This window comes from Vombatus ursinus, unplaced genomic scaffold (assembly GCF_900497805.2).
Source record: "Vombatus ursinus unplaced genomic scaffold, bare-nosed wombat genome assembly UNPS02015175.1, whole genome shotgun sequence".
Taxonomy (NCBI): Eukaryota; Metazoa; Chordata; class Mammalia; order Diprotodontia; family Vombatidae; genus Vombatus; species Vombatus ursinus.
This window is the reverse complement of record NW_020954953.1, coordinates 7,446,603-7,473,206: the sequence shown is the minus strand read 5'-3', so window position 1 is coordinate 7,473,206 and position 26,604 is coordinate 7,446,603. Positions and strand designations below refer to the sequence as shown.

Here is a 26,604-nt window from a genome sequence, read left to right as displayed (position 1 = left end):
TATACATTGGACCTGCTAGTTCTGCATTCCTGTATGTTCATTTGGCTAACTTCCCATCCTTCGTTATATATTTGCCTCTTATACTACTATTATTAACTATCTACTACTATATCTTCCCTTACTACAACCCCTTTATAGTGCTCAGCACATACAACTTAATAAATACCATAAACTAAGTATGTCATCCCCTAGAATATATATATGAAAACTTAATTGGGTCTTTAAATTGGATCTCACATTTGATCATTTTGATTTGAAGGATAATATTCTTATTCATTAAAATTTCAAATAATGCTCCTAATGTTAGAGTATGCCAAAAACTTAATAAATGTTTGTGGTATTTTTTTCTTAGAGTTATACCTAGAAGAGCTTGCTGACCGCATAATAGAAGTTGATATGGAATGTCAAACTGATGCATTTCTGGACAGACCACCAACACCACTCTTTATCCCAGCCAAAACTGGCAGAGATGTAGCCACCCAAATACTAGAAGGCGAGGTATGGTAAACTTTTCAGTATTCTATCAGTTATGTGTTTCTATTCATAAAGTATATTTAGATTGAGTAAGAGTTTGTCAGTCAACAAGCATTTATGTAGTGCTTGCTACATGCCAGGCAACATACTAAGTGCTTGGGACACAAAGAAGGCCAAAAAAATTCCTGCCCTCAAGAAGTTTACATTTTATTGAGGGAGCTTACAAATAAATAAGCACATACAAGATATATAATGTCAGAGGGAAAAACATCCTGCAGGAAGTGACATTTGAGTAAAGTATTTAAAGAAGCCAGAGATTGTAAGAAGTGGAGATGGGGAGGGAGAGCATGCCAGGCATAGAAGATAGCTAGTACAGAGGTACAGAGATGATAAATAATAACTAACATTTATTTGGAAGTTTAGGAGTTCCAAAGTGCTTTTTATATCTCATTTTATCTTCACAGTAACTCTTAAGAGTAGTGATGTTATTATCCCCATTTTACAGATGAGAAAACTGAGACAGAAAGAGGATAAGTGACTTGCCCAAAGTCACCCAAGTAGTAAATATTTGAGGCAGGATTTGAACTCAGGTCTTCTTGACCCCAAGTCCAGCACTCTATCTACTGTGCTTCCTACATGCCTCGTTGGCCACATCCAAAAATGTAAGTCTAGCTGGGAGATGGAATGTCTGTGAGGAATTATAAGTAGGCCATTGTAGCTGGATCATAAAATCCAAGGAACAGAATAAGTAGAATAAGATTGGAAAATTAGCAAAGGGCCAAGGTTGTAAATGCCAACCAAAGGACTTGTATTTGATTACTACATGCCAGACAACGTGCTCAGTGCATGTAATAGGTGATCACCAGAGTACTCAACAAAGGAGAAGGGGGAGGGAGACCTACGTTGAGGAGAATCATTTTAGCAGCTAAGAGGAGTGGATATGTGAGGTGAGTGTAAGGAGACAAGGATGACAGTGAGGCTGCAGACGTCACTGACTGGCAAGATGGTGGGCCCCTGACAGGAAGGGGGAAGTTTGGAGGCAAGTGTAGACACTTTACAAGTAATAGTTCTTATACCGAAACATACAATATGCTGGATTTCATTCCTCAGATTATCTAGAGCTGTCTGATCCAGGCATGCCTAGAAATGGCTTCCACTATGTGGTTTTGATTTGATTTCGATGACATTCAAAAACCTCTATTTTCAAAAATGGTCTTAGCATAATTTTCTAAAATTTTAGTGAGGTACTAAATTTAGTCTAGTAATAAATAAGGAAGAACATTCTGCACTAAAGATGCAAGTGAAGCTAGATTTGCAATTAGAATAATCCCGTATAGTTTAAGAAGGATCTTAAAGTCATTGCAGTGTTCACATTCTTTTGCAATGCGTAAATATGATGACTTTGAGGGGGTTGAATGCACCCTTGGGGAAAGAAACCCCAAACAACTACTATTAAGAAAATAGGAGAGGTAAAGTTAAAGATTTCAGAGTATAGGCATACAGAGGAGATTAGCAAGCCAACCACTTGGGCATTCACTACTAGACATTGCTGAGGTTTTTTTTCATCCCTGCTACTAATAAGATGTGAGGATCTCTCAGAGAGAGCAATATTAAAATGAAGATGTTTTTCCTTGAATTACATAATTACATCTTAAAGGTTTTAAATGTTATCATGCATCTCTGTGTGGATTTAACTTACCTGTGATAGGTTCATATCTCAAGTATCTGCGAATAGAATAGTTCTGCTATATGAAGGTTGGAACTTGTGAAGCTAACAGCGAATTTCTTTCGGTTTCCTAAGCTGTTTAACTTTGACATCGAAGTCAAGCCGATGTTGGAAGTCTTGGTGGGAAAGACCATTGAACAAGCTTTGCTGGAAGTCCTGGAAGAAGAAGAATTGGCTGAACTACGGATGCATCAACAGCGGTTCGAAGAATTACGGAATCTGGAACTTGCAGAAGTCCAGCGGCTCGAAGAACAGGAGAGGCGCCACCAGAAGGAGAAGGTGTGGTGGCCTTTGGCTCTCCCTTTGTTGTTCCTACCTTCTGCTGTTGTGCGTCAGATTACTTGGGGATTCTTGTATTAACTGGAAATATTTGAAGACTGGTTGAAGAAAGAAAGAGCCTGGGATACTTACTGGCCAGCTCACTCCCCTACACTTAGACCACAGTGCCCTTTGTGAACTTCATTATAAAATGAAGATTCCTTTTATAGGATTCCTGAATTGAGTTTCTATATAGTTCTAATTTAGCCTTGGATTCCACAAAAAAGAAAATCCAAGACATTGAATGTGTGACCATAATGTCTCCTAGTCAGTGCTTCGGTAGAGACTGTGAAGCACTAGCAACTATGTCTTTATCAGATATATTGACCCCTATTCTGTAAGCTTTGTTTGTAATATTATTTGTTAAATAATCTATTTCTTGTATATTCTGTTTGGTATAACTTGAAGTATTTTAATGTTATTTGTTAGATCCTTATAAATAAATCATATTCTCCTACTGCTTAGGCTATTCTGGTGATATACACTTGGAAGCTTCATTACCTTTTTCAGACCACCAGAAACTATAACTTCCTAAGTGCACTGAATCGATAACTTATTGAACAGTACTCTAGTACTATTTTGTTGGACCATTGTGTATGTTGTCAACTAGCTCAACATTCAAGGAAAACCCTGGTCACAAGCCTTAAAATGAGGCAGGGATAGTGAACAGAGCATTATTTCCACCTGTGATTATTTGGGCCATGTTTCCCATCCTCCTTTTATCTTTGTAGGACTTTTTTTCTATACACACAGAAAGCATGTGGTAATGACTATTAAAATAGTCATCATTGAATATAAATAGGACATGTCCTAAAGATGAAGATACATGAAGCACCACTTCAAGTAACTAACAGTACTGTTTCTTTAGTCTTTGTTATAACTAGAAAATGGAAATAGAATGAGACCTTTTACCCCTTCTACTGAATAAAGCTTACTGCCAGTGTTCTCCCCTATGTGAAGAGGAGAATAGTACCCAATATACTTGGATGCTGCATGAGTAATGAGTCTCATTTTAAAATTTTATATTGCATGCTCGTGTAAAGTAGGTAGGCCAGGTTGAAATAACGATTACATATGCTGTATATGATAGCATTAATAAGAAATATGAACATTCAACAAACAGATACCCTACTTTCTATTTGATAAAAGTAGGGCCTCAACAACTTCAGTACATTTTCTTCACCAGGTTCTATATTTGGAGCAGCAATAAAAGTTAAGAGAATAAATTTCATGACAATAGTCTTGTTGGTATACCTTGAAACACTATGTAAACACAAGTTTTCATTAGTATTTTTATTTTTTTGGCAGGAACGTCGCAGACAGCAACAACTAGCAGTATTACACAAACAGAATGAGACTTCACAGAAAATTGCAGCTCGAGCATATGCTAAGATTTACTTGGCTGACCTCCTTCCATCTGTCTTTGGCAATCTCAGAGATAATGGTTATTTCTATGATCCTATAGAAAGAGGTTTGTTGCAGTTCTGTGTTTTGATATGTTAGCTCCCAAATAGCACTAATTTTCAGTAATATTATGTAATAATTTGTGTATAGTACTCTTGGCACAATAAATTAATTTCATCTTTATACCCTTTTCATTTTGGAAAAAAAAAATGGGTTTTTAGCTGACCTTGATGAATCAGTGTTGATTTTTGCAAGTGTTGTCTTATTTGTATCCTTAGTCTTTTTAGCACAGTGACTAGCATAAGGTATGCATTGAATAAATGCTTTTTCATTCATTTGTGTTATTTCTCAGAGGAAAAGATAGCATTGTTCTTTGCAAGGTTAACTGTCTAACAGCTATGCCTTTGATCCCATTTCCTCATGACTGACTTTAGGACTATGTTTCATTTCTCCTTCTCTACCTCCTTTCACCCTTCAATATCTCCCTCTGCATTAGCTCTCTGTCTTTGATCTACTGACTCGTTCAGGTCACCTCCTCTTTCAAAATTGGTAGAAGGGACTTCTGAAGCCATCGGGTCCTGCGCAAGAATCTCTTCTACAACATTCTCCTGCAGTGTGATTGGTCCACGCAGCTTTGGATTGAAATCATCTGGTCCAGAGAACTCATGGCCTCCAGAGTTCACTTTAGAGAACTTTTGTTGTGCCCTCAAGTTTAAGGTTGAGCCTCTGCAACTTCCACACGTTCCTACTTCTGCCCTTTGGGACCAGACAGAACAAGTCTGTTCTCTTTGCTGTAAGATAGGCCTTCAGATACTTGAAGGTAGCTCCTTTGTCCTCACTAAGCATTCTGGTGGCCAGGCTAACTATCCTTTGTTTCTTTAATGATATGGCAATCCATATCTTTCACCATACTTGTTGTTCTCCTCTTAACTGTCCCCAGCTTATCAGTGTCCTTTCAAAAATGTGTTGCCTAATACTCAATACTCCAAGTGGGATGTGATTAGGAAAGAGTACAGGGAAACTATAATTTCCCTAGTCCTGTACCCTATGCCTCTTTCAATGCAAATTTTTAACTACCATCTCACACAAATTATATTGAGTTTGTAAGGTAGTTATAACCCCAGATCTTTTATAGACTGATGAATAGTCATGCTTCTCTGTACTTGGGAAGTTGTTAAATGTAACAGTTTTCATTTATCCATATTGAATTTCATTATTAAATTTGGTTCACTTTTCTAGCCTGTCAAGATATTTGTTAATCCTCCTTCTGTCACCCACTGAATTAATTATTCCTCCCAATTTTGTCTTATCTGCAAATACATAGAAATGTGAAGGGTAGTGTGTTGATGGCAAAAAGTAGCTACTGGTTCAGTTTAATTTAAACATATAATGTGTCAAGGGAAATAATGTGAAATAAGGCTAGTAAGATATATGGGAGAGAGCATGTGAAGGCCCTTCAGTGGTAGACTACAGAATTTATATTTCATCCTGGAGAGCACTGAAACTCTAGGTGTTTTCAGTAGGAGAGTGAAGTAATTGGACCTGGACTTTAGAAAGATGATTTTTTTTTTTTTTTGGTGAGGTGATTGGGGGATGAGAAGAGGGAAAGGTCTAACGTGACCTCTCTCAGATGGAGAGAGAAGAAGCTAAGAACATTCCCTTGAGAAACTTCCACATTAATCGATCAGTAGATGAGTGAAAGACAGAGTGCTTAAAGAAAGAGGAAAACCAAAAAAAAAAGTGACGTCTCTGAAGCTAAGGGAGGAGAGAATACCCAAGAGTAGGAGGTGATGGAAGGGCAAAAAGTTGCTCAGAGAGGATTACTACTGAAAATGGCCAGTAGACTTGTTGATTATGCAGTTATTGCTAATATATGAGAATAGTTTCAATGCAACATTGGAGTGTCAAAGCCCAGTTGCAAGGGACTGAAGAGGCAGTGGATAGGGAAGAGGTGAATAGCTTTCTCACGAAGTTGAGCAGATCTTTTTGGATCCCGATTCTATCATCTGTTATTAGCTATTTCTCCCAGCTTTGGGTTTTTCAATTCCTCTTTAGTTGATTAGACATTGAACCGAACAAGAAAAGGACAGAACCTTGAAAGCCAAAGATAAGTACAATTCAGGACTTCCTATTTAGCTACCTTTTGACTAGTTACTTAAGTCCTCTAGATTTTGTTTGTTTTTCTTTTTGTTTTGCTTTCTTGTTATGGTGGAAGAGACCTTAAATGTATTCTCCCCTCTAATTTTACAGGTGAGAAAAGTCAAGCTTCATTTTAGAGATATTCCATCTTCTCTTCAGAGTCAACTCTTTTTTTCTTACCATAGTGTCTGTTTCTTACTGCTTCTACTTCTTATTTCAGCCATGGCTACCAGTGTTTCTAATCTTCAGTGTTCTCTTTCCTCTTCTCTTTACTTTTCCTTTTTTGTCTTATGTTAATTCTCCTGCATTTCTCAACTTTCAGTGAAAAGACTAACAAAAGCTTTCTTTCTCATTTTTACTGTTTATAAGATGTAAGATATAATCTTTGGGTCTTCAATTCTTTGATGATGATTTCTTTGTTGTTTGCTGTCCAGGACCTACTTTGCTACCAAAATTTCCTGCCCCATCCCCATCCCATGCCAGCTTCCACTGCCCACGACCTGTTTTAGGATTTCAGAGCTGTTTTAAACACCTGAGAGTGCCAGAAGACTGTTTTTCCTGATAGTTTAGGTTTTAATGTGATCAAATAGCTTTTAACTCAAACAGAATTCTTATCTATATAAACTCTCCCTTGCTAAACACTCCGGTATTCCTCCAGAAAAGTATAGGAAATTACACCAGTGGCATAGAGCATAAGGAATCACTGTACTTCCTGTTTGTCATTACTAAGTCAGGTCTTGACTCCAGGAACAGTTATCTGGGCGATCATAGACAAGTCACTTAATGTCTTTGAGCCACAGTTTCCTCATCTATAAAATGGGAGGGTGCTGGCCTGGATGGTCTATAGGATCCCTTCTGACTCTACTGTCCTATGATTCTGTGACCTTGTTTTAAAACAAAAGTGAACTGACCATTTTTTGATGTTGCTATTTTCCAGACTTGTCTTTTTTTTTTTTTTTTAAAGTCCCGCTTTCTAATCCAGTCCAAAAGGCTGGTTGGACAGATACCACATGTACCTCAAGATCAGAAAAACTCCACCCTTTCAGTCTAGTCTGGACAATGAGAAATAAGTTTAAATAAATTATATTCTTTCATTGCCTTCCTTCCCCAATTCAGTTGTGTTTAATGTGCCGAATTTTGATTAGCAGTCCTGCCTATTTGGCTGATAGGATTAAGAGGATGACACCATAGTGATTTCTTAGTAAAAATACATACACAAGAATCATAGTCTTAAGTTGGAATGGGCCTTGTGTAACCCCTAGTTCGTGTCTGTTACCATCCTTGGAAAAATAGCCTTACCATTCTGTTTTTGTTGGTTTTGTTTTTGTTTAACCATGCTTTGTTCTAAAGCAGTGTTCTTTTGAGTGATGTAACTGACAGGCAGGGAATTGCTGGGAAATAACAGATTTTGTTTTCTTTTAAAGAATCAACAAAACACTTTAAAAAAAGAAAAAATACCCTAAAGCATACATTTTTCCTAAGTGAGTTTTGCTATACAAAGAACTATGCACAACAATGTGAGAGGCAGGTAAGATAAAGAAAATAAAACCTGCCTAGTCTTATTTTGAGTCTATTTACTCATCTATAGAGTAAGAATGGGACAGCTTAATGGACAGAGAGCAGGAGTCAGGAAGACCTAAGTTTAAATCTGACCTCAGACACTTCCTAGCTGTGTGTGACCCTGGGCGAGTCACTTAATCATCTTTGCCTCAGTTTCCTCATCTGTAAAATGAGCTAGAGAAGGAAATGGCAAACCACTCCAGTATCTCTGCCAAGGAAATCCAAAATGGGGTCATGAAGAGTTCAGACACAACTGAAAAACTTCTCAACAACAACAATAAAGTAAGAGCATTGAGCTGGATCAGGGCTTCTTAAGCGGGGTTGCATAGACACCCAGACTTCAAGGGTTCCATGAATGTGGATGGGAAAATATTTTAGTAGCTGGGGTTTTTTTTTAACAAATTTTATTTCCTTTGTAATCTTATTTATGCATTTTTAAATGTTACTCTGAGAAGAGGACTGTAGGTTTTACCAGACTGCCAAAGAAATCCATGACACAAAAAAAAGATTAAGAACCCCAGGGTTTAGATGTTTGTTAAAGATCCCTGACAGCTCTAAAATTCTATATTCCTTAAGTCTAATTTCATATTTGAGTAAGTTTGATTTGTGTAACAGAAAAAAAACTGACCAGAGTATTCTTCACCTAAAAGGCAAAAGGTATTTATTCTCTCTTCAGTTGCTTAACCTTACTGTCTTAAGGAAACTTTCATTATTGTAGGTGACTATATACTCCTATATTAGAAAAAACACAGATTCTCCTGTCTTCTAGGAATGATTGATTTTTCAAATTGCATTTTTAGAATTTATTTTTCTTGTCTTACAGATATTGAGATTGGATTTCTACCCTGGTTGATGCATGAAGTAGATAAGACAATGGAATACCAAACGGTGGGAAGAGTAGTACTTGACAGTAAGTTATTTTTGTTTGGCCCTAAGCAGTGTGCTGAGGGGTACATGTTCAGAAGCAGCAGCTGTGTAGCTCATTCCTTCAGAAGCAGACCAGAGTCTTAGTTCCAACTTCTAGCCCAGTCAGAATCCTGCAGAAGAATAACCAGGGCAGGAATCCAAGAGTGAAGGGAAGCTTGCAGTTCTATCCCTCTGAACCTCTAGAGCGTCACAGCTGGATGGTAGTAGCTGACTCAAGCAGCAGTCTGCTGTTGCTCAGAACCAAACCCAGGTCAGACACTTGCAAAGCTCAGACTGAGGGAGTAGTGATTCCTTTGTTTTGGACTTTGCCTCAGATCAGAACACTTTGAGAATACTGAAAGTTTTCAGGTCCCCAACCTGAACTGTCTTTAAGAAACTGAAATAATACTACACTCATTACCCCAAGAAAGCAACCACAGACCGTCCCAGAACTCACCTCCAGAATTGCTCAGGCCTGGCCCAAACACAGCCTGAAGTTAGGAAGTAAGCTGGAAGAATGAGCAAAGAAATAAAGAATCCCAGTATCAAAAAGCTATTATGGTGACAGGTTACTCCAGACATAAACCCAAAAGAAGAAAATGATCCCAAAACATCTACAAGAAAAGCTTCAAAGAAAAACACAGCTTGTATGTACATTCAGCTAGAATTCTTGAAAGAAGTGGAGCAAAAATTTTCTTTAAAAAGTTTAAAGTGTTTTCCTTAATAAAGAGAGCTAGAGGAAACATTTGAAAAGAAGTGAGAGCTATGGAAAAAAGAATTGGAAAGGTAATGGACAGTTTAAGATGAGAGATATAAAACCTTGGTCAAGCAAAAAACTCTGACAATTAGAATGGACCAAATAGAAGTCAATGATTCCATGTCATAAAAAGAAATATTAAAACAAAGTCAAAAGATGAAAAAAAAATTTAAGGCATCTTATAGCAAAAACAAATGACCTGGAAAATAAATTGAGGAGAAAAAATTTAAGACTCATTGGACTACCTGAAAACAATGACCAAAAAAAGATCCTAGACATATTTCAAGAAATCCTAAGAGAAAACTTCCCAGATCTCTTAGAACCAGAGAGCAAAGTGGAAATAGAAAAAATCCAATGGGCACCTCCAGAAAGAAAGCCCAGAATGAAAACTCAAAGAAACAATAAAGCTAAAATCCAGAACTTCTAGGTCAAAGAAAAAAATCCTATAAGTATCCAAAAAGAAAAAAATCCAAGTACTAAGGAGCCACAGTCAGAATCACACATGATTTAACAACCTCTACTATAAAGGAGCAGACGTGATGGGTGAAATCTGAAATGACTAAGGAAACAAAGTTTCGAGCTTCCTAGTATACCCATTTATTAAGCATTGCAAGCGAATTGCGTAACCATTGGAATTGGCTATAAGTCAGTATGGGAATATTGAATTTTATTAAAGCCTCCTCAGCTTGGCAGTGGACCCCAAATACAGGAGAAGACAGATATTTATGCATTAAAAATAAACAATTAGTAGGATATAAACCAGGATACAAGATTAGGTAATCTGAGTTCTAACTGGAGGAAAGATTACGGGCTTTCTGAGTTGGGAGAGGGAATGAGTGAGTATTGGGAGGGGGGAGAGCGAGTAGATGCAGTTCCCTAAAATCAGAAAAAGAGCTGTCCCCCTCTTTGCAAGTGCCTGTATTCGGTCAGAAGAGAATGGAACAATAACTGATTGGTCGATATGGGGCCAGTTTTCAGATAAGACATATGGGTTGATTGAGATGTATAATTGTGAGAAAACTCCTTGGATCCATCTTTGGATCTGACTGGGTTTCTGGTCATCATAACCTAAGTCCTTAAAGGTCTCCAAGCAATAGGCTGAGATGGTCCAGAGTCCCAGCCACGCAGGGGTAGGTTTAAACAATACAATCAAGTTTTCTGTCAGTTCCCATAATTGAGCAAAGTTTTCTCACAAGACAGAAATTGAACTAGACCCATGATTGAATAGAAAAGGAACTGAGCTAGATCCAGAATTGAGTCACAAGATGGAGTCACTGTAGTTTACTCAATTCCCATAATTCCCTCACAAAAAGCTTGGAATATGATATTCCAGAAGGAAGAGTATGTGTAGACTTCTAGGCAAGATTAACTTACTTAGAAAAACTGAATATAGTTATGGAGGTGGGGATGAGAAATGGACCTTATATGAAATATAGGATTTCCAAGTGTTCCTAACGAAAGACCAGAGCTAAGTAAAAACCTTGAAGTTCAAATACAGGAGTTAAGAGAAACATTAAAAGGTTACACAAACAAATAATGATAAAAGACTGACCAAGGATAAACTGCTTACTTTTTAATATGGGAAGGCGATACCTGTATCCAACTCTGATCATCCTCAGGGTTCATTGTAGAGGGAGTCTAATTAGACAGAAGGCCTGGGAGTGGTTCTATTATGAGTTAATGACCTTAAGAATGGACAAGGAGGGGGAGAGGAATAATACTGGGTGGGGAAGGGGGAGAAGGGTGTAAGCTCAAAGAAGATTAGGGGGCAGCTAGGTGGCACAATGGATAGATCACCAGGCCTGGAGTCAGGAGGACCTGAGTTCAAATACGGCCTCAGATCATATTGTCAAGATCACTTGACACTTACTAGCCATGTGACCCTGGGCAAGTCACCTAACCCCAACTGCCTTACCAAAAAATCAAACCAAAACAAAACAAAAGATTAAAAAAGAAGAAGAAGAAGGTTAGGGGAAATTATCTTACAGAATTAGTGTACACAAGTAGAGGCAAGGAGGAAAGGGGAGCAGCTGATACAAACCTTACTCTCATTTGAACTGTCCAAAGAAGAAGAGAAGCACACACACACACACACACAGATTCCTCTCAACGAGGAAATAGGAAGGAAAGGGGAGAAAGGGAAATAGTAAAGGGAAAGATGGATTAAGGGAAGTATTAGTACTAAGCAAAACAAACTCAGCATTTCCTTCAGAAAAAAATTTTAGATTCATCTTAATAAAATTCAGTATTATATTTAGGTCTAAATACCTTTATATATAATTGCATGTGGTCTCTAAGGTCTCTCCTAGTTCAAATTCTGTGATCTTATGATTTGGACTAGTAAGGACCAATAGTAAAAAATATTACTTTTATTTAATATCCTTATGATAGACTGTTTTTCATAATAAAGTGGAGTACATTGTAGTTGGGGGAGAGAGGTGCTGGTAAACTTTTTGTTTATTAATATTGAAAATGCAAAACCTCTATCATGTCTACTTATAGCATCTTTCATCCATATTTTTTCTTTGTAGTGATGATTCGTGACGTGGTTGAAAATAGGTTGAAAATGTTTGAACAGCTTGGAGTTAAAGAGTCAAAGAGTATCCCTGATGAGAATGACAAAGAAAGGAAAGAATCATTGGGAACAGGAGCTGAACAAGTCATAGAGGATGTCAACCAACAGGATTCACAGCAGACAAATGGTTCCCTGGAGAAGAAGCCATCTGCAGAAGGGAAGCTGTCTATGGAGAGGAAGCCATCTGCAGAAAGGAAGCAGTCTACAGAAAAGGATTCCTTGGAGAAAAGTGCATCTTTGGAGAAGAAGAAATCAGTAGAGAAAGTACCATCTGAGGAGATTGAGCCATGAAACCAAGGGACAGCCAAACCATCAAATAATCAGGTAACGATAATCCAGTGTTTCTGTTCCCCTAAATTCGTAGAAGTTGTGTTCCATTAGGTCAGTATCTTCTTATCTACTTATCTGTTATGAACTGGACAAATAAAATAGAACAAAAGAATAGAACAAATCTAAATACTAAATTGTGAACAGATATTTATAAAGGTAGGAGGATATTGCAAGAATATCTAGGAGAAGTCTATTAGTGAATAATTTCTTAATCTAGAGACTTCTCTACTACCACCATCTGCAAATAACATGCTTTGCCTTTTCTCTATCCTTTTAATTTACAGTTTAATACTGTTTTATTAGCTATAATTTATATCAGCAAATCAATGTTGCTAGCCATTTAGTTTCTCTTTTTTAAAAGGAGTACTTAATTCAGAAGTTTTTGTCATAGAACTCTGCTTGAGTGAAAGTCACAATGGTTTCCCTAGTCTAAGGGTCTAAGCACTGTACCTAATTTCCATTAAAATTGAGCAGATTATGTCATTTTCAATATGCACATATGATTTGGGGGGTCCTACGAGCCCCATCTGCAATGCTACATTTTTAAGCAATCTCTTTTTTAAATTAAATACTCCAGATACAGAATTATATGAACTATAATTTTCCCTAAAATGGGTCCTTCTAACTGATAAATGCAAAAAAAAATCATTACAAATGTCCTTTACTGGACATTTAATAGATACTTTGTTATCTTGACCTAGATACATGGTGTGGAGTCAAATATATCAACATTTCCCACACTGTGGAATAAGGCATGGAAAATCAGTGAGTGAAATTAAACTTGTCAGGTTCATCCTTGCTACATAGCATGGTTTACTGCTACATGAGAATACATGGATGTGATATAGGAATCAGATGGGAATCCTGAAAGCTATTGGCCAAATGATGTTTGTGAGGTTTAAAGGAAGCAGTAACATGTGGGTTCAGGGAATTCACCTTTGACTTTTCTTCTCTAGTCTTAACTTCTCTGGAGACTTTACCTCTAGAGACTACCTCCTATTAAAATATTTTATCTTTAGACCAAATTAATTTTAAGAGATAGCTGAAATCTTCTGATAATTTCCAAATCTCCCAAAGAGTTGCTATAATGTGGAAGTGACCGGAGTGTGCTTAAACAATCTTTTCTGGGAAATACTAATTTGCTTTATATATGTTTGTAGATAGCCCTTTAATAAGCCTCATTTATCTGGTGATTTCAAAGCAGTATAAAAATATCAACCCATTTGTCTTCCTAATTCCTTTGTAATTGATTAATCTACAAGCATTTATTAAGCACTTACTATGAGCTAGGCACTGTTCAAAGAACTCAAAATACAATGTAAAAAATAGCCTTTACCTTCAAGGAGCTTATGTTCATATGAGGAAGGCAACATATGTAAATTGGAATATACAGGATAAATATGAAGTAGATGGAAGGTGACCTTAAAGAAGATGACACTAGCAACTAGAGGAGCCTGGAGAGGCTTCCTGGATGAAGTGGTGCATAAAGAAGTCAGAAAGTATGAAAGTTTGGGAGGGTGAGTATTCCAGGCATGGGCATCAACCAAAGCAAAGCCATGGAGACAAAAGATGGAATGTCATGTGCAAGGAACAAGTGAGTAGGATAGTATAGATCTTAGAGTACATGGAGGGCAGTAGAATGTAGGAAGATCGAAAAGGTGGGAGAGGGCCAAGTTGTGAAGAGATTTAAATGCCAAACAAAAGGCAATAAATAAAAGAGGTAATAAGGAGCCATTGGAGTTTATGCAGTGGGGTATGACATGGCTAGACCTATGCTTTAGGAAAATCACTTTGGCTCCTTGAATGGAAGATGGATTAGATTGGGAAGAGACTTGAGGCAGAAGGACCAATAAGAAGGCTATTATAATAGTTAAGGCAAGAAATGATGAGGGCTATAACTACGAGAGTGGCAGTGTGAGTAGAGAGAGGAAGATATAATGTGATAGAGAAAGAAATTATAATTAGGCAGCTGATTAGATATGTGGGGTGGATGAGGAAAAGGACCCCCAAGTGTAGCATCAAGTTTTTTCACCTGGATAACTAGAAGAATGGTAGTACCTTTGCCAATAATAATAATAGGGAAGTTTTTTGTGAGGAAGGATGAATTATATTAGACAAGTTGCATTTGAGATGTCCAACAGGTAGTTGATGGTATGAGACTGGAACTCAGTAGGAACAAGAATTATTAATCATACACACACACCCTTTGTTTCTTATTACTAGAAATGGGAAAACTGAGATTTATAAAGAATTTATAAACAGTTGTTGTGGAGTTCAAAACAGAACTGAGAATTAAAACCCAGGGATTGTTACTGGAATGGTTCTAATTGCTGAAAGCAAACTCTTTGTTTATTCCAGAATTATCAGCACTCTGCACATATGATTCACTTAGGTAAGAGTTGGAAAAGTTTGTAATTGAAGGGAAATTAAAGCTCTCTTGTTAAAATAATCGCTCATATTACTGCCTTTTAAATTAATTTGTTTATAGTTTTCAACAATCGCTTCCATAAGCTTTTGAGCTTTAAATTTTTCTCCCCCTCTCTCCCCACCTCCTTCCCCAAGACAGTGTGCAATCTGATATAGACCATACATATACATTCCTATGAAACATATTTTCACATTAGTCATGTTGTAAGGAAGAATTAGAACCAATAGGAGGAACCACCAGAAAGAGGAAACAAAACAAAACAGAAGAAAAAAATAGCAAATAGCATGCTTCAATCTGCATTCAAACTACATAGTTCTTTCTTTGGATGTGGATAGTATTTTCCATCAAGAGACCTTTGGAGAGGTCTTAGATCCTTGCATTGCTAAGAAGAGATAAGTCTATCAAAGTTAGTCATCGCACAACATTGCTGTTACTATGTACATCATTCTCCTGGTTCTGCTCTCTTCACTCAGCAGCAGTCCATACAGGTCTTTCCAGATTTTTCTGAAGTCAGTCTGCTCATCATTTCTTATAGCACAATAGTATTCCATTACATTCATATACCACAACTTGTTCAGCCATTCCCCAAATGATAGGCATGCCATCAATTTCTAGTTCTTTGCCACCACAGAAAGAGCTGCTATAAATATTTTTGTACAGGTGGGTCCTTTCCCCATTTGTAGGATCTCTTTGGTATATAGCCCTAGAAGTGCTATTACTGGGTCAAAGAGTATGCACATTTTTATAGCCCTTTGGGCATGGTTCCAAATTGCTTTCCAGAATGGTTGGATCAGTTCACAACTCCATCAGCAATGCATTAGTGTTCCAATTTTCCTGCATCTTCTCCAACATTTATCGTTTTCCTGTTTTGTCATGTTAGCCAATCTGATAGGTGTGATGTGGTACCTCAGAGTTGTTTTGATTTGCATTTCTCTAATCAATAGTGATTTAGAGCATTTTTTCATATGACTATAGATGGCTTTAATTTCTTCATCTGAAAACTGCCTGTTCATATCTTTTGACCATTTATCAATTGGGGAATGACATTTATTCTTATAAATTTGACTCAGTTCTCTATGTATTTTAGAAATGAGGCCCTTTTCAGAGACAGTGGTTGTAAAATTCATTCCCAGTTTTCTCCTTCCTTCTAATCTTGGTTGCATTGGCTTTGTTTTGCAAAAACTTTTCAATTTAATGTAATCAAAATTATCCATTTTGGATTTCATAATATTCTCTGTCTCTTGCTTGGTCATAAATTCTTCTGTTCTCCATAAATCTGACAGGTAAACTATTCCTTGCTCTCCCAGTTTGCTTATGGTATCAGCCTTTATATCTAAATCGTGTCTCCATTTTGATTTTATTTTGGCATATGGTGTAAGATTTTGGTCTGTGCCTAGTTTTTGCCATAATCTTTTCCAGTTTTCCCAGCAGTTTTTGTCAAATAGTGAGTTCTTATCCTGGAAGCTGGGATCTTTGGGTTTCAAACAATAGATTACTGTAGTTATTGACTACTGTGTCTTGCATACCTAACCTATTCCACTCATCTATTACTCTATATCTTAGCTAGTACCAAGTAGTTTTGATGATTGCTGCTTTATAATACAATTTAAGATCTGGAACAGCTAGACCACCTTCCCTAGCATTTCTTTTCATTAGTTCCCTTGATATTCTGGACCTTTTGTTCTTCCAAATGAATCTTATTATTTTTTCTACCTCTATAAAGTAATTTTTGTTAGTTTGATTGGTATGGCACTGAATAAGTGAATTAACTTAGGTAGAATTGTCATTTTTATTATATTAGCTCAGCCTACCCATGAGCAACTGATGTTTTTCCAGTTATTTAGATCTCACTTTAATTGTGTGAAAAGCGTTTTGTAATTGTGTTCATATAGTTCCTGGGTTTGTTTCAACAGGTAGACTCCTAAATATTTTATAATGTCTACAGTAACTTTAAATGGAATTTCTCTTTCTATCTCTTGCTGTTGGGCTTTATTGGTAATATATAGAAATGCCAATGATTTATGTAGGTTTATTTTATAACCTGCAACTTTGCTGAAGTTGTTTATTATTTCAAGCAGTTTTTTAATTAATTCTCTAGGATTCTCTAAGTATATCATCATATCATCTGCAAAGAGTGATAGCTTTGTTTCTTCTTTACCTATTCTAATACCTTCAATTTCTTTTTCTTCTTTTATTGCTAAAGCTAATGTTTCTAGTACCATATTGAACAACAGTTCATATAATGGACAGTTCAGATAATGGACATCCTTGTTTCACCCCTGATCTTATTGGAAATAGATTATTCCTCATTACATATAATGCTTGCTGAAGATTTTAGACAGATGCTACTTATCATTTTAAGGAAGACTCCATTTATTCCTGTGTTCTCTGGTGTTTTTAATAGGAATGGGTGTTGTATTTTGTCAAAAGCTTTTTCTCTATCTGTTGAGATAGTCGTGTGGTTTCTGTTAGTTTTGTTGTTGATATGATCAATTATGCTGATAGTTTTCCTAATACTGAACCAGCCCTGCATTCCAGGTATAAATCCTACCTGGTTGTAGTTCTCTTGATAAGTTGCTGTAATCTATTTGATAATATTTTATTTAAAATTTTTGCATTTTTTAGGGAAATTGGTCTATAATTTTCTCACTTTTCCCCATTTAGGTATCAGCACCATATTTTTATCATAGAAAGAATTTGGTAAGACTCCTTCTTCACGTATTTTCCCAAATAGTCTAAGTAGTATTGGAATTAATTGTTGTTTAAATGTTTGATAGAATTTGCTTGTAAATCCATCTGGCCCTGGAGATTTTTTCCTAGGGAGTTCATTGATGGCTTGTTCAATTTCTTTTTCTGAGACAGGGTTACTTAAGTATTTTACTTCCTCTTCTGTTAATCTAGGCAATTTATATTTTTGTAAATATTCATCCATTTCACTAAGATTGTCAAAGTTATTGGCATATTCTTTGGCAAAAAGTTCCTAATTATTGTTTTAATTTCCTCTTCATTGGTGATGAGTTCACCCTCTTCAGTTTTGGTACCGGTAATTTGGTTTTCTTCTTTCTTTTTTTTTAATTAAATTAACCAAAGGTTTATGTTATTGTGGTTTTTTGGGTTTTTTTTTTCTTCATAAAACCAGCTTTTAGTTTATTTAATTTCAGTTTTATTAATCTCTCCTTTGGTTTCAATATTTCTAATTTGGTATTTAATTGGGGATTTTTAATTTGTTCTTCTTCTAGTCTTTTTTAGTTGCATGCCTAATTCATTGATCTCTTCTTTCTCTATTTTATTCATGTAAACATTGAGAGATATAAAACTTCCCCTAAGAAGCACTTTAGCAGCATCCCATAAGTTTTGGTATGTTGTCTCATTATTGTCATTCTCTTGGATGAAGTTATTGTTTCTATGATTTGTTGTTTGACTCATTCATTCTTTAGGATTAGATTATTTAGTTTCCAATTAATTTTTAGTCTCTCTTTCCATGGCCCTTTATTACATATAATTCTTATTGCATCATGATCTGGAAAAGAGGCATTTAATATTTCTGCCTTTCTGCGTTGGATTGTGAGGTTTTTATGCCCTTGTACATGGTCAGTTTTTGTGTAAGTCCCATGTACTGCTGAGAAAAAAGTATATTCCTTCCTGTCCCCATTCAGTTTTCTCCAGAGGTCTAAAATATCTAACTTTTCTAAAATGATTCACCTCCTTAACTTCTTTCTTATTTATTTTGTGGTTAGATTTATCTAGTTCAGAGAGGGGAGGTTGAGGTCCCCTACTAGTATAGTTTTGCTGTTTCTTCCTGTACCTCCCTGAACTTCTCCTCTAAGAATTTGGATGCTATACCACTTGGTGCATATATGTTTAATAATGATATTACTTCATTGTCTATGGTGCCTTTTAGCAAGATGTAGTTTCCTTCCTCATCTCTTTTAATAAGATATATCTTTGCTTTTGCTTTGTCTGAGATCAGGATTGCTACCCCTGCTTTTTTGACTTCAGCTGAAGTATAATATATTCTACTCTAGCTTTTTACCTTTACCCTGTGTGTGTCCCTCTGTTTCAAATGTATTTCCTGTAAACAACACATTGTAAGATTATGGTTTTTAATCTATTTGACTGTCCTCTTCTGTTTTACAGGAGAGTTCATCCCATTCACATTCACAGTTATGATTATTATCTGTGTCTTTCTCTCTATCCTATTCCTCTCCCCCCATATGCTTTTCTTTTTCCTTTCTCCCTTTCCCTCCTCACTAGTGTTTTGCTTTGACCTCCCTCAGTCCTCCCTCCCTGCTATTAGCCCTCTCCCTTTTCTTCCCCTTTACCCTTACTACTTCATCCTTCCCTTCTATTAATCCCCTCCCTTTTCTTTTCCCTTTCTCCTCCTACCTCCTATAGGGTAAGTTAGATTTCTATACATAACACCCTCTTTGAACCAAGTCTAGTGAGAGTAAGGTTGAAACATTGCTCACCTCCTTCCCTTCTAATAGGTTTTTGTGCCTTTTCATGTAATGTAACTTACCCTTGTCTGCCTCTTCCTTTTCTTTTCTCCCAGTACAATCCCTTAATTAGATCCGCTTAACCCGACTTAATTAGATTTTTTATCATTATATCAAAGTTAACTTAAACCTACCCCCTCTGTCTATGTATACCCCTTTTAAATGGTGTGGTAACAATACAGTTCTCAGGAGTTACAAGTGTCATCTTCCCTTGTAGGGATGTAAACAGTTTGCCTTTATTAATAACATGTTGTTGTTTTTTTCTGACCCGTTTACCTTTTTGTGCCTCTCTTGAGTCTTGTATTTGAAGATCAAATTTTTGGTTGAGCTCTGGTCTTTTCATCAAGAAGGTCTGGAAGTCCCCTATTTCATTGAATGTCTATCTCCTCCACTGAAGGATTATGCTCAGTTTTGCTGGGTAGTTGATCCTTGGTTGTAACCCAAGCTCCTTTGTCATATGGAATATCGTATTCCATGCTCTATGATCTTTTAATGTAGAAGCTGCAAGGTCCTGCCTAATCCTGACTGTGATTCCATGATATTTAAATTGTTTCTTTCTGGCTGCTTACAGTATTTTTCTCCTTGACTTGGTAATTTTGGAATTTGGCTACCATATTCCTTGGCGTTTTCAATTTGGGATCTCTTTTAGAAGGTGATCGGTAGATTCTTTATTTTACCCTCTGGATCTAGGACCTCAGGGCAGTTTTCCTTGATGATTTCCTGGAAGGTGCTATCTAGGCTCCTTTTTTCATCATAGTTTTCAGGTGGACCAATAATTTTTAAATTGTCTCTCCTGGATCTCTTTACCAGGTTAGTTGTTTTACCAATGAGGTATTTTATGTTTTCATCTATTTTTTCATTCTTTTTTTTTGTTTGACTGATTCTTGCTCTCTCATAGTCATTAGCTTTTGCTTGCCCAATTCCAATTTTTAATAAATTGTTTTCTTCTATTAGATTTTGTACCTCCTTTTCCACTTGGCCCATTTTACTTTTTAAGGAATTCTTCTCCTCAGTGAGTTTTTGTGCCTCCTTTTCCATTTGACCAATTCTGCTTTTTAAGATGTTTTCTTCAGTGTAATTTTTTTCCATTTGGCCAATTGTATTTTTAAGGACTTGTTTTATGCAGTTAATTTTTGTCCCACTTCACCCTACCCTTAATCCATCAGCGACTTATCTTCTTTGCCTATCAGATGAAACACAAACTCCCTGGCTTTATTTTTAGTCTCTCCACAATTTAGTTTCCAACTTCTTTACAAGTTATTTTATACTCTTCTCCTTTACAAACTCTCACAGCCAAACCAGACTATTAGCTTATTCCCTGAATCCATCCCATCCTTTCATACGCTCACTAATAATCCTTCATCCCCAGAAGGGACTCAGTCCTTTGCCTCTCAGAGTCTTTGACTTTCTTCAAGCCTTTGTTCAGGCGCCTCTTCTGATTTACCTCAGTTGTTAGTGCTCTGTTCTGCCTCGATTTAGCTTACTGTAGTATCTTCCCACCTGAATAGAAGCCACTTTACGGCAAGAACTGTTTCGTTGTTTGTCTTTGTGATCCCCATGCTCAGCATAGTACCTTTTACATAATAGGCATTTAATAAATATTTGTTGAAATGAATTGAATTATGCATCTGGCAGCTAAAGGCATCTACCCTTGCTAAATCAGGTGGGTCAGATTCTTATAGTCCTACAGATTCATTTAGTTTATTTGAAATTATTTCCAAATAAAATATAATGTCATGCCAGGTCAAAGCAGAATGAATTATTTATTTCATTCTAGTGAAAATAATGACTAAAGCATAAGGGACATGTTATACAATCTTATTCACCACGTACAAGCCAAAATCAACATTTCCCTTATTGCTTATTGATGTCTTAATGTCTTATGATTCTCCTGTTATTTTATTCCCTTACATATTTTAATTTATATTCATGCTTATTAAGATTTTTTACCTACTTTCTTATTTATGTACTACAAACATTGACTTTCCTTATAATTAACTTTAATTAGCTACCTATAAGTTGATTTCTATAGACAATCAACATCAGCCTTGTATTTGTCATAGAAACCTAGTGAAGTTTTTTGTGGAGTTTTCTTTGGTTTAAATAATATGTTGGTCTATAAGATGGGATGTTGCCATGAAACCCAAGTATTAGTTCACATTTTCATTTTTATCTGTCATATATTTGACCATACCTAATGATAGTGCAACAGATTAAATATGCTTTTCCTTTCAACTGTTTAAAGTCATAATGTTTTATGTATATTTTCCCTCACTTTTTCTTTTTAACTGTCTGTACCTTTTAAAATATGTAAGTAAATCATGAATCCTTGAAGTAAGAGTATAAGTATAAAATTTATTTATACTTCACCTATTTGATATTGGTGAGTTTGATCCTTTTTTGTTTGTTTAGAGGGTAAAATATGAGTTAAGGTTATCTAGCATATAGCACAGTTGGCTGTGACTTGTTACCTCATTTAGTTTATTTGACTTGAAGATGAGGTCATGGATGGACCAGTGAGCTTTGTTTTGTCTGATGGCCACAAACTGTAGGCAGGACTACAGGCAGTCTTCTCAAAACTGAATGTCCTTGATCACACAAAGGTAAATAAGAACATATATAGTTCATCACTAGTACTTGAGGAGAAAACTTGGAAAACACATGTTGATTAATAAGATGGTACCATCATATTGGTTTTGGAAGGACAGTACATTTTTTATTATATATTTCAAAGACAGACAACTAGAATAATGAAAATTGAGATAATTGATGTTTTAATTTAATTCTTTTTTCCGCTGTTTTCCCTAAAGGATAAAAGTAACATAATGGAGTACTAGAAGTTACTTAGTTGCTTGTAAGTTCTTTGATAGGTTAAGTTGAAGAATTCTGATATTTTTAAGGGGCATAGTCTCCTTTCAGTAAAAATAAATGTTCTTTTAAACAAAGATTTTTTTTCTGTGATCACTATTAATATTTTTAATAAAATTATCAATATAATTTTTTTTTTACCCACGTCCTATTTCAAATGTCTTCAAATGATATGGAGGTAGCCTGGGTTCTTGAAAGCTTTGTCTTTGACACACAAGTTTTGGCAAGGTGGTAAAGCTGCAAGTATGGTCCCAGTGATTAGCTGTTTGGGAGGATCAGCCTAACCCCAAGAAGCTGATCTCCAGAAGGTTGGTCACTCAGTGATTGTTTTTTTAAAATGTAGCACCTCATGAAGTCACCTACTAAGGTGAGGGAGGGATTGCAGTCTACATGTTTGGAAGAAGTCCCTTTACTACTATTTAAACCACAGCTCTGTTGAAATATAAGTAGATTTTAATTTGAGATTATACAGTCATATTTTCTACTAAATTTTAAAATCACTTTATCAGTATTTACCACTAGATGTCAGTAAAACTCAGAAAAGTAAAATAAACTACCTGTCATAGATGTCATAATATAGTCTAAAGCAGAGACACTGAGAGGAGGAAGTATCCAAAATTCATCTCCCACGGGAACCAAACCCCATTAAAGTTTGTATTTTGCCACAGGGTTGTTTGTCAACTTCTGTTTGTCACTGCGCAATACCAAATAATAGAGCCCTGACCTACCCATTTCCTAAACTGCTAAGCAGAATCATACTCTTGGAGTTGAAAGAAACTTTAGAAATTATCTAGTTCACCCTCTTACCCAAGATCTCTGAAAGATCTTCCTTCTTTTTTTTTTAATTCTGAATTTTCTTCCCTCCTGGATAGAAAGCAAGAAAAACAAAATCCATTACAAATATGTAATCATAGAAAACAAATTCCTGCTTTAACCATATCCGAAAAAGAAAGAAAGGAAAAATATACTTCATTCTTTACTCTTAGTCCATCAGCTCTCTCTCTGGAAGTGGATATCATAGTTCATTATGAGTCATTTGGAATTGTGATAGGTCATTGTGTTAATCAGAGTTCCTAAGTCTGTTGAAATTGATTCACTTTGCATCAGTTCATACAAGTCTTCACAGGTTTTTCTGAAACCATTTCCTTCATAATTTTTTATAGCACAGTAGTATTCTATTACATTCAACCATTCCCCGATGGATGGGGATCCCCTCAGTTTCTAGTTCTCTTCTACCACAAAAAGAGCTGCAATCAATACTCTTTTTTAAAGACTAATAAATTTATTTATTTTTAGTTTTCAATATTCACTTCCATAAGATTTTGAGTTCCAAATTTTCTCCCCATCTCTTCCCTCCCCCCACCCCAAGACAGCATGTAAATTGATATAGGCTCAACATATACATTCGTATTAAACCTATTTTACATTAGTCATGTTGTAAAGAAGAATTAGAACCAATGGGAGAAACCACGAGAAAGAAGAAACAAAACAAAAACAAAACAAAACAAAAAGAGAGAGAGAGCAAATAGTGTGCTTCTATCTGCATTAAGACTCCATACTTCTTTTTCTGGATGTAGACAGCATTTTCCATCATGAGTCTTTTGGAGTTGTCTTAGATCCTTGCATTGCTAAGAAGAGATACGTCTGTCAAAGTTAGTCATCGCACAATGTGACTGTTAGTGTGTGCAATATGCTCCTGGTTCTGCTTACGTCACTCAGCATCAGTTTAAAAAAGTCTTTCCAGGTTTTTCTGAAGTCAGCCTGCTCATCATTTCTTATAGCACAATAGTATTACATTGCATTCATATACCACAGCTTGTTCAGCCATTCCCCAATTGATGGGCATCCCCTCAATTTCCAATTCTTTACTGCCACAGAAATAGCTGCTATAAATATTTTTGTACATGTGGGTCCTTTCCCCATTTGTAGAATCTCTTTGGGATATAGCCCTAGAAGTGTGATGGCTGGGTCAAAGGGTAATGCACATTTTTATAGCCCTTTGGGCATGGTTCCAAATTGCTCTCCATAATCGTTGGATCAGTTCACAACTCCACCAACAATGCATTAGTGTTCCAATTTTCCTGAATCTTCTCCAGTATTTATCATTTTTCTGTTTTGTCATGTTAGACAATCTGATAGGTGTGATGTGGTACCTCAGAGTTGTTTTGATTTGCATTTCTCTAATCAATAGTGATTTAGAGCATTTTTTCATATGACTATAGATTACTGTCAGTATTCTTGTACATTTTCCTCTTTCTTTGATCTCTTGAGGGAATAGACCTAGTGGTGGTATCCCAGGGTCAAAGGGTAGGCACAATTTAATAGCTTTTTGAGTATAGTTCCAAATTACTTTCTGGAATGGTTAGACCAGTTCATATCTCCTCCAACAAGTAGCTGTTTTCCCACAGCCCCTCCGGCATTTCTCATTTTCCTTTTTTGTTAGCTTAGTCAATCTGATATGAAATGGTGCTTCAGAGTTGTTTTTTTTATTTGCATTTTCCTAATTAGTGATTTGGAGCATTGTTTTGTATGACTATCAATAGCTTGGATTTTTTACTCTTATAAATTTAGCTCAATTACCTAAATATCTTAGAAATGAGACCTTTATGAGAGAAATTTGCTGCGAAAATTTTCCCTGATTTCCTGCTTCTCTTCTCATTTTAACCTCATTGGTTTTGTTTGTACAGCTTTTTCGGTTTATGTGATCAAAATTTACCACTTTACCTCCTATGAACCTATCTCTTGATTAGTCATGAATTCCTCCCCTATCTATAGATCGGATAGGTAAATTCTTCCATGTTCCTCTGAATTGCCTATGATGTTATCCTTTATGTCTCAATCATGTACCCATTCGGTGCTTTTCTTTGGTAAATGGTTTGAGATGTTGGCCTGTAGCAAGACTCTACTAGACTGTTTTCTAGTTTTCCCAACAATTTTTATGAATAATGAGTTCATGCACCAGTAGCTGGGATCTTTTATTTTATCAAAAACTGGGGGGGAGGTTGCAGAGGATGGAAGGGAAAACTAGGTGGTGCAGTGGATAGAGCACCAGCCCTGAGGTCAGGAGGACCAGAGTTCAAATCCAACCTCAGATACTTACTAGGTATGTGATCTTGGGCAAGTCAATTAACCTTGATTTCCTTAATAAAGAAACAAAACAAAACAAAACTGGACTACTATAGTTGTTTGCTTCCATATGTTGTGTACCTAATCTGTTCTACTGATAAATCCCTTTGTTTTTTACCCAGTGCTAAATTATTTTGATAATTACAGTTTTATAATATAGTTTGGAATCAGATAGAGCCCCTTCCTTCTCTTTTTTTTTTCATTGATTGTGCTCCAGCCCCTTATTTTAACTCTGTGTGTATCTTTCAGTCTCAAGTGTGTTTCTTGTTGTGTTCTGGTATCTTATCCCTTCTGTCTTCTTCTATTTTGTGGGTAAGTTCATACCATTTATATTCAGTTATGACTGCCCTCTGTCCTCTCCTCTTTATACTGTCTTTTTTTTTCCTCACCTCTTTAAGAAATTGTTTTGCTTCTGACTGATCCTTCCTTTAATCTAGCCTCCTTTTTATCCCCACCTTTTTTTTCCCCTTTCCCCCTTTCCCACGTGTTTCCCATTTAGGTGAAATGTATTTCTTTACCCAACTTCGTATGGTTTTTTTATATGTATTCTTCATTCTTTTGACATTCCTTCTTTGACTTCATATAAGAATAAAATGCAAGTGTTGCCCATTCTTTCACTCCCTTCTCCTTGTTATATAGATTTCTACTTCTTTCCCTCACTTATGTGAGATAGTTCTCCCCATTCTTCCTCTCCCTTTCCCATTCTCCCGTTCTTCACTCTTGGATTTTACGTTAGTACTGGGCTCTGCACACGTATAGTGTGGAGAGTCTGGCCTAGGACTGTCCTTCACTGCTTTCATAGGTCAATGGGTCTGCAAGCCCTCTATACCTCCAATGTGGTGTGATCTGGTGAAGGTTCTGTTCACTGCCCTCCTGATATGCGCTCTGGAAGTTCCCAACCTAGGTATGAATCTGTTAGTTTCTCCTTGGTTGGTACTTTCATTAGACTGCTGTAGAACTCAGTCATTGTTAACCCATGGAGAGGTTCTGTAGTGTCATAAGCTCCCATTGGCGCTAGGGCTCCTGCTTTGGTTGTCCCACTGCAGAGTTGCACTCTGGGCTAAAGGTTAGCATTGAATCATGACTCTATTCCTGGATCAGCCCCACAAAGCTCCATTTCTGGAATTTTTCCCTTTCTTGGTGCACAGTTAGGGCTCACACCTGTGACCACTCCCCATCTTGGGTCTGTGAGCAAGAACTGGATATTGGGCAACAGAGCTGCCCCACAGTACCTGTTCTTGCATCCAGCGCTAGTTCAGGGATCCCCTGAGTTCTCTTTTGGCCCTGGTGCCTCTTGTTCTTGTGTCCTGTCTTTGCCTTCATTTGATCTGGGACTCTGTAATATTTTATGTCATTCATACTTCTGACCAGACCCTGTCCCCATTATTCAAAGACCTCTCTCTCTGTCTCCCTAGGCTGCTCAGGCTGGGAAAATAACTCCCTGTTACTTTCTCGTGGCTTTCCTGATCACGATTTGGTCTGATATGTTTTCTAAAT

The 26,604-nt window shown here is 36.5% G+C and overlaps 1 protein-coding gene across 2 annotated transcripts in view; it reads left to right on the top strand.

Moving 5' to 3' along the window:
• Positions 1-26,604, top strand: part of LOC114031490 (radial spoke head protein 3 homolog B-like) — an 80,770-nt gene that overhangs the window by 33,661 nt on the left and 20,505 nt on the right. For both annotated transcript variants that reach the window (XM_027846583.1, XM_027846584.1), the window contains 5 exons: positions 353-498; positions 2,276-2,479; positions 3,827-3,989; positions 8,445-8,531; positions 11,816-12,183. In XM_027846583.1, the coding sequence (XP_027702384.1) occupies positions 353-498; positions 2,276-2,479; positions 3,827-3,989; positions 8,445-8,531; positions 11,816-12,150 (935 nt within the window). In that variant the 3' untranslated portion in view covers positions 12,151-12,183. The remainder of the gene's footprint in view (positions 1-352; positions 499-2,275; positions 2,480-3,826; positions 3,990-8,444; positions 8,532-11,815; positions 12,184-26,604) is intronic.